The sequence below is a fragment of the Stigmatopora argus genome, chromosome 3, assembly GCF_051989625.1.
Source record: "Stigmatopora argus isolate UIUO_Sarg chromosome 3, RoL_Sarg_1.0, whole genome shotgun sequence".
Lineage (NCBI taxonomy): Eukaryota > Metazoa > Chordata > Actinopteri > Syngnathiformes > Syngnathidae > Stigmatopora > Stigmatopora argus.
Genome location: NC_135389.1, coordinates 8,910,168 through 8,918,035, shown reverse-complemented (window position 1 = coordinate 8,918,035; position 7,868 = coordinate 8,910,168). Strand labels below are relative to the sequence as shown.

Genomic DNA, 7,868 nt, shown 5'->3' with positions numbered 1-7,868 from the left:
CACCTGGACTACAATAAGCTTCTTTTCCAACGGTTTTCCATCCGGGAACATTTCTCCAAAACACATAGTGATTTTATAGTTAGGAGCGCTTCCACTATTCTCTTTAAACTGTTTTAGTTCTGAAACAAATGTAAATTAGAAGAATTATGCTTTCAGTGTACCATATTATAGTAGTTCTTTCTTTTAGACCTCTATGCTCACCTTGAACAAACTTCTCAACATTTAATAGCTCCACCATGGTATTTCTGAGTAATTTTCTTGGGTGTGCTGGTGCCGTGCCGGGTCCATCAGTACTGGCAAAGACGCGGCAAGTGTCCTGCCTGATGCCATAGATGCCAGACTCATGCACTTCGAGAAGTAGACCTCTCTGGATACTGTTTAGGATACGATTGGTGTATTCAATCTGGTGGAAAAATGGGATTGGAATATATTATTGAGCCAACTGTGTGGAAAACTAGACAGGTTACGGACTACTGGACAAAGACTATCGAATTATATTAGATAAGATTAGATCTTTATTTCATCCCGTATTCCGGAAATGTCCTTGATTGCAGTAGCAAGACAGACACAGAAGACATTGTAGACCTAGGTAAAAAACATGCATGGGCAGGGAATTATTCTGTTTTAGCATTTCCCTACTACATAAAAAAGACAATATAGGCAGCATTTAAGTTAAGGTCTCTTGAAAGTTGCAAGGCACCTGTTTGTGGTCCAGCAGGTTTTCAGTGGTGGGGAAGCAGAGAGAATGGATGTTGTTTTCAGTGGCCTGTTGGAGGTAGTGGAGTTGAAGACGAGCTGTGTTCAGTATAGTTTTTAGCATTAGTCGATTTCTGTAGTAGATGGAGACCTCCAAATCAGTACTCTGATATCGAGGCAGATCTGGATTTGCTGCTGAGAAAAGGAAGGACACCAAGTTTTAGCTGACAGAAAGAACAAAGATCACATGTACTAGTGGTGAAATGAGTTTCCTCTGTAGGGTGACCAAGCTCCCTCTTAGAAATAGAATGAGAAACTTCAAGGTGTTTTGATAAGACCCAGACAATCTATTTATGTCTAAAATGCCTTTCCTATTTCTGCATCTTCACCCTCCTGCTACTGTGACAACGAAATTTCCCGAATACGGGATGAATAAAGTTATCCAATCCAAGGTGGTTTGGGCATCTGTTTAGGATGCATCACTCCACCTTGTTGGGAAGGTCTAAGACACACTGAACAGGCTAGATGCTCTTTTTTCGGAGGTGGCCCAGATCTAGGCTAGGATGAAACAAAGCATAACTGGATCTCGTCATGTCAGTTCAAAAGTTCAAAGCTCACCACGAGGTACCCGGTAAATACCCCTGCCGCAAGTGACAATTTGCAAAATGAATACAGTTTTTTCTTTTGACATTGTCAGTGCAAGGTAGACAGCTGGTCAGTGGTCCTTTTGTTGAGCCTTTTATCAAAGTGCAAACAGACAACAAATATGCGAGCCCTACAGATGGGTTGTGAGATTCACACACGGAAACCAATGTTCCCGGCGGCAAGACGTTTCCTAATGGCAATTCACTGGCGATCTGTGCTCTCCCGTAACACAGTAAGAACCATCTGCCGATGGTGTTGGCTTGTACTTTGTATTACCAAGCGTGCATGGTCGTCCATATAATTACAAAAATCCTGGTGTAATACGCTTAACCGCAAGGCCCGGCAGGGCAGAAGGCTACACCTCGACTGAAAATGATAATGGAGCCCTGTGTGTCTCATCTGGCCTAGAAGACCTCAGCCTCGATTACACCAGAAGAGCTGGATGAAATGACTGGGGACAGTAAAGTCTAGGTTTCCTTGTTAATAATGGCACCCTTGCTACCCCATCTTATTGGATCCAAATAGATGGATGTACATCAGGTATCCCATTATTCTCAGATGAAGAACATTCAGATGATTACACATCAGGAAGCTCAGCAGTTCCTTTATGACTCTGCCCCCCCCCAATATAGGTATTCACCAAAGAATGCTAATTATAAAAAAAAGTTCTTTATTTGTTTACAAAATGTGCTCTTGTGAAACAATTGACAGGCAACAACTTTACCTGCTTGAAGGGCAGAAATGCTCACCTTGTAAAAGATGAGTGGCATTCTCAGCTATTGCAGCAACATAATTGCTTCCCTGTACAGTTAGATTTCGTTGAAAGTATTCTGTTCCGCACCCATGAGCAAGATAAAGAAGAATAAATGTGATGGATTTTGAATGTTTTTCTCTAAGCAAAATGGGACATACCTGATAGCTGGATGCTGGGGTCCGAGGCCAGAAAATCATTTACAACTTGTTTCTGTTTGAAGACAAAAACAGCAATCAAGAAAAGCCCTTAGCAAAGAAATGAATTCTACTAGAACCCATGTATAAACATTTATGTATAGAAGCTGAAAATGCACCTCTGGGGGACCGCTGTAGAGATCTACAATCATGTCAAATTCCTCTCCTGGGACTTGTATTTGCTGTATAAATTCCTCATTGTCTGCAACAACAACAAATACGCTAAAATATTAATTTTCCTTTGCTAACAGATTATCACAATGCAGCCTCAACGGTCTTACTTTTAGTGTTGATAATCTCATAGATTTTATGAGGGTCTGTAGTCTTAGAGTTATCTTCAACCAGTTTAAAGCGTAGTGGGTGGTTGTTAAGATTACAGCGAAAGTTTGTTTTCCACCTAGCCTTATCTGTTGGGAAAACATGGATCTTTCCACTTACAACTGCCCATGCCTGTGAATGATAAAGTACATGCGTATTGTGTTGTTCGGTGTACTACAATAAATTAATTTAGACTGAACTTCACCTGTATTGACAATATTGGAATCAACTCTGTATACAAAGGTAAATGCTAAATATTCAATATATTTTAGCCCACATTCCAATGCAATTTCTAATACCAAGATTTAACAATTGCCTTAAATATGGTCCAACTAAAAATATAGTCTAATGTTACATGGAGTACTGGAATGAAAAAAAAGGGAGGTGTCGTTTAAGACTGTTTCCATAATTAAAGGTTTTGTAAGGTAATTTTGATGTTTTTTTTCCCTCCCAAATACATGAAATCTGTTTGGAAATAAGTACTGAAAACATGAGGACAAACTGCAAACAAGTGAATTTTGATTCTCCATTAAAACTCTTTTGGTCTAACAGAGGAAACATGCTAAACACATTAGCATCAACGCTAGCAAGCGCCAGGATTGTGATCGATTGTCGGCACGGGCACGCTTACTGCATTCTAGGAATAACAGGACAGGCTGCTTTTAAAACCTTATAACATGTACTAATTTTCTTTTTATTCACTCAAATCTGTCAGGTTTGATAAGAACCGTCTTTACATTGGCTAAAGCCAACAATATACAGTAATCCCTCGATTATCGCGTCTTCACTTATCGCGAATTCACTACTTCGAGATTTTCCGCTATTAATTAAAAAAATATATATAGATTTTTTAAAGTTCATAATGTGAAAATCCATGCTGAAACTTGTATGCGGAAGACACTCTTTCTATTAGGACTCAGCACTGAAGAAAAAAAATATAATAGGGGTGACATGACATTGCTATTTTTCGATTATCATGGCCATGTTTGGTCTACATTATCCGCGATATTCGAGGGATTACTGTATTCATATTAATTTGACTTTACAGAACCTTTTTAATATTAAACCAAATAAGGCGGTAAACAAGTGTGCCAGATAGCATGCTGCAACAAATTGATGGAAGTCAAACCTACGTGAAATATTTTGGTGTCGACATCACTGCAGTCTTTTTTGGAGTTGTGCTTCCAGGGAATTCGGATCTTGTTGGGAGCAACATAGCGCAGACCTTCATACTGGCCCGCCTCTACTTGCTCTATAAGCCAGTTGGCAAATGTTGGCTTTTGATGACTTAGAGAAAACATGTTGGATTAATCATCACTCATGTTTTGCTGACAATCAGGAAGTATAGTAGCAGTATACTTGGCAGATTTAAGTAATACAAACCAACATGTGACACTTTAAAAACAACACATCCATAGCAAGCAAAAGAGATAACTAAATCTTACCTCTGCATTTCTGTTCCTTTTAACAGGCGGTCAACTGAGTCATTCAAACACTGTCTGCAATTTTATACACTCACACGCAGCAAGCATCCTGTGCCTCCTCCCATGTGGGAGGGCTCCACTTTCTGTGGTATTCCCTGCACAAAAATGTGCGTTTCATTCATGGCCAAGTGGGGAATCTTAATCTTGCACTTCCCTTGTAATCAGGCAGGGGGTTGTTGCATCAGATGTATAAATTAAGCAAACCAGACGCTTCCCCTTTATTCTTGTCCTTTTAATACACATGTAATTTCGCTATTGGATGGAAATGAAAATGATGTCATTAATTAGTTTTTATCTCTACCTGTCAGTTACATCAGACATTTTTAAACGTGTGGGCAATACAAGCATTGACAAGATTTGAACTCATAAAACAGCTCACAAACAGTAATCACAAACTGGGTGTAGTTACTATAATCTGTAACCATTTTCCCCACTCCATCTAAACACAAAATAAATCATATCTTCTATTTTATACTGCCAGAAGCTGAACACTGTGCTTACGGGCACTTCTTTTATTTGTTGTTTATCAAGCAAAATGTTTGTATATAACCACTATTAACGTGAGAATCTGCATGTATCGTTAATTCCCTGTAGTTGTTAATGATGTCACTAAAACTGGCAGACAATCTGAGATATATTTTTACTTGGCTAACACAGTACTCGCATTTATTATTGTCTCCACCCATTTCAGAGAAATTGGCTTGTATTCACATTTTTCAGATTAATTTACTAAACAAGATATTACCCACTAATGTGCATTTGATAAAGATGTTGTCCTTCCCTTTAAAACATCATGTAAAATGTCTCAGTGGGATGGGTAAAGCAACAAAATGAACAAGATTGCTAATAAATCAAAGATGTGTGCATGTTCAAAATTGCTGTGGGACGAAACTCAACATGTATTTGAGACTAATTATTTGGCATTCAATCATATATTTATATATGTAAGAATTGACATCGTCTACCCTGGGGGGCTTTCGGTTTCAGTTGTGTCATTGTACTGCTCACTGGCACAGTAAGCATTAATACCTGTGATGGTGGGATGTATTTTATTAATAGCACTAGATTTCCACACCCGAGAAAGGACTGCAAAACCTGAAAATCTAGTTGGTTTTGTTTTTTTGCTTCTTCTTTTTTTCCATCTACCCACGTTCATCCACCAGTGAGTTGCATTTTGGCCAAGGTATTTGGTTAAGATTTCCCCCAACTCTTTAGAAGCACCCTACATTTGTGATATCAGTAATGCAGAAGTGATACATGCTCAGTGGGCATACTTCCTTATTCCTGTCTTTTGGATTCACCACAGCTCCTGTTTAGGTCACTGGCCACATGGCCAAGAAGTTAGCTGTGAGATCTATTATTCTTGATTTCTCTCCCTAGGTCTTCTTTTTACTGCTCGATATGAGAGTATATTGGCAGTTATTGTTTGAACGTCCAAATTTCTACTCAAATGGTACAGTTATTCTACATTGATGAATACAAGGGGGAAATATGAAATTAGATAACTTCAAATTGGAATCATGTACTTCTGTATGACTCCAGGATTTATTAGATATCTGCCAATGTGACTGAGATAATAACTCTTATCAACGTTCGCTTTGTTATCAGGCTCAAAATGTACTACTAAAATAATATTCAATATAGTTGATCAAATTGGAGGTGCATACCTCACTCATACTGATATTCATTTGAATCTCTGGGGGAACTTGAATGTAGGCCAACCAAAAATATTTATTAATTTCATTTTGTTGCTCCCTGATAGTTATTAGCAAATTATTATGTGGTTACATACTTGATAAGAAATGGATAGATGCTATTTTGTCCACTATATTTCCTCATTGTTTTCTTAAGTGCATCTATGGCTTCTTGTGTTATTGGTCTTTTGCTATTTAATTTTTTTTTAAAAATATGTTTTTGTGTCAACTTGTCTCTCTTTCTTTTGTAGCAAGAGACTAGATAAGAAAAAGTGCTGAAAACCATGGAAACCAGTTGTTAAAACCGAAGCAAAAATTGTGAGATTTGTCACTCACTACACTTAATTGGATTGGATTGGATAACTTTATTCATCCCGTATTCGGGAAATTTCATTGTCACAGTAGCAAGAGGGTGAGGATGTAGGAATAGGAAAGGCATTTTAGACATAAATAGATGGGTAATAAGTAAGTTAATAAATAAACACATACATAAATAAATTACATATATACATATATATACATACACACACGCACGCACGCGCGTGACCTATAGCGTCTGCCAGAGGGCAGCAGCTGGAACCGATTGTGACCAGGGTGCTAAGGGTCCCCTATGATGTTCCTGGCTCTGCTGAGGTAACGAGGGCTGGCAATGTCTTCCAGTGAAGGCAGAGAGCAGCCGACAATCCTCTGGGCAGTGTTAATCACTTTCTGCATGGCCTTTTTGTCAGCCGCCGTGCTTCCAGCGTACCACACTGTGATGCAGTACGCCAGGATGCTCTCTACAGTGGTTCTATAGAAGGTTATCAGAAGCTTGGTGCCCAAGTTGTTCTTCCTAAGTCCCCTGAGGAAATGGAGTCGTTTCTGAGCCTTCTTCACCACTGCCGTGATGTTTGTAGACCAGGAGAGCTTATTCGTGACGTGGACCCCCAGGAATTTAAAGGACTGGACCCTGTCTACACATACTCCATTTCTGAGCAGTGGGGCCAGATCTGTGCCATGTTTGCGAAAGTCCAGGATTATTTTTTTAGTTTTCGTGGTGTTCAGTGTGAGATTGTTCACCGAGCACCACGAAGACAATTTGTTGACCTCATCTCTGTAGGCCGACTCATCCCCTCCTGAGATGAGTCCGACCACAGTGGTGTCATCGACAAATTTGATGATGGAGTTAGACTGGTGGGTGGGTGTACAGTCGTATGTGTACAGGGAGTACAGAAGAGGACTCAGTACACAGCCTTGAGGGGAGCCAGTTCTCAGTGTAATGGAGGGAGAGAGGTGGGGACCAAGTCTAACAGTCTGTGGTCGGTCGGTCAAGAAGTTCTTTATCCAGCAGCAGATTGAAGAGGATAGTCCAAGGTGGGAGAGTTTGTCAGTCAGAATGTCCGGTTTTATGGTGTTGAAGGCTGAGCTATAGTCAATGAAGAGTATCCTCACGTAGTTCCCATGGTGTTCCAGGTGGCTCAGTGCTGTATGAAGAGCAATGGCGATAGCATCCTCAGTGGACCTGTTTGCTCTATAAGCAAACTGGTGAGGGTCAATTGAGGGAGGGATTGTATTCCTGATATGGCGGGCTACCAAATTTTCAAAGCACTTCATGATCACAGGCGTGAGTGCAACAGGCCTATAATCATTCATGCTGTCAATGGTTGGCTTTTTGGGGACAGGGATAATGGTGGCAGATTTCAGACAGGATGGAATGATGGATTGTTGCAGGGAACAATGGAAAATTTTTGTGAAGACTCCAGCCAGCTGGTCAGCACAGGCTTTGAGCACCTTCCCAGGTACTCCGTCTGGGCCAGCAGCCTTCCTGTTGTTCACAGACCGCATTACCAGTCTCACTTCCCGTTGCCGGAATGTCAGTGTATTGCTGCAGGGTGGTGGTGGGGGTGTTGAGACTGGGTCTGATTTGTCAGTCTGAAAGCGGGCAAAGAAACGGTTCAATTCCTCCGCTAGTGAGGCATCTGCGTTAACACACATATTATTGTTATTGTAGTTGGTGATATGTTGTATTCCTTGCCACATCTTCTTTGGGTTATTTTCTGTGAAGTGCTCCTCAATTTTCTTAGTATATGCTGCCTTGGCCTTT

General features: G+C 40.2%; 1 protein-coding gene across 3 annotated transcripts in view; it reads right to left on the bottom strand.

Moving 5' to 3' along the window:
- irf7 (interferon regulatory factor 7) overlaps positions 1-7,868 on the bottom strand; it is a 42,710-nt gene that overhangs the window by 287 nt on the left and 34,555 nt on the right. The window contains exons 5-13 of one of the 3 annotated variants that reach the window (XM_077595831.1): positions 4,053-4,186; positions 3,741-3,894; positions 2,571-2,739; positions 2,409-2,491; positions 2,254-2,305; positions 2,091-2,171; positions 701-891; positions 202-403; positions 4-119 (exon numbers count right to left, since the gene is read on the bottom strand). In XM_077595831.1, coding sequence (XP_077451957.1) covers positions 4-119; positions 202-403; positions 701-891; positions 2,091-2,171; positions 2,254-2,305; positions 2,409-2,491; positions 2,571-2,739; positions 3,741-3,894; positions 4,053-4,060 — 1,056 coding nt within the window. In that variant the 5' untranslated portion in view covers positions 4,061-4,186. Of the gene's footprint in view, positions 1-3; positions 120-201; positions 404-700; positions 892-2,090; positions 2,172-2,253; positions 2,306-2,408; positions 2,492-2,570; positions 2,740-3,740; positions 4,187-7,868 lie in introns of all 3 variants that reach the window. The other 2 variants (XM_077595828.1, XM_077595830.1) reach the window with 2 other exon arrangements.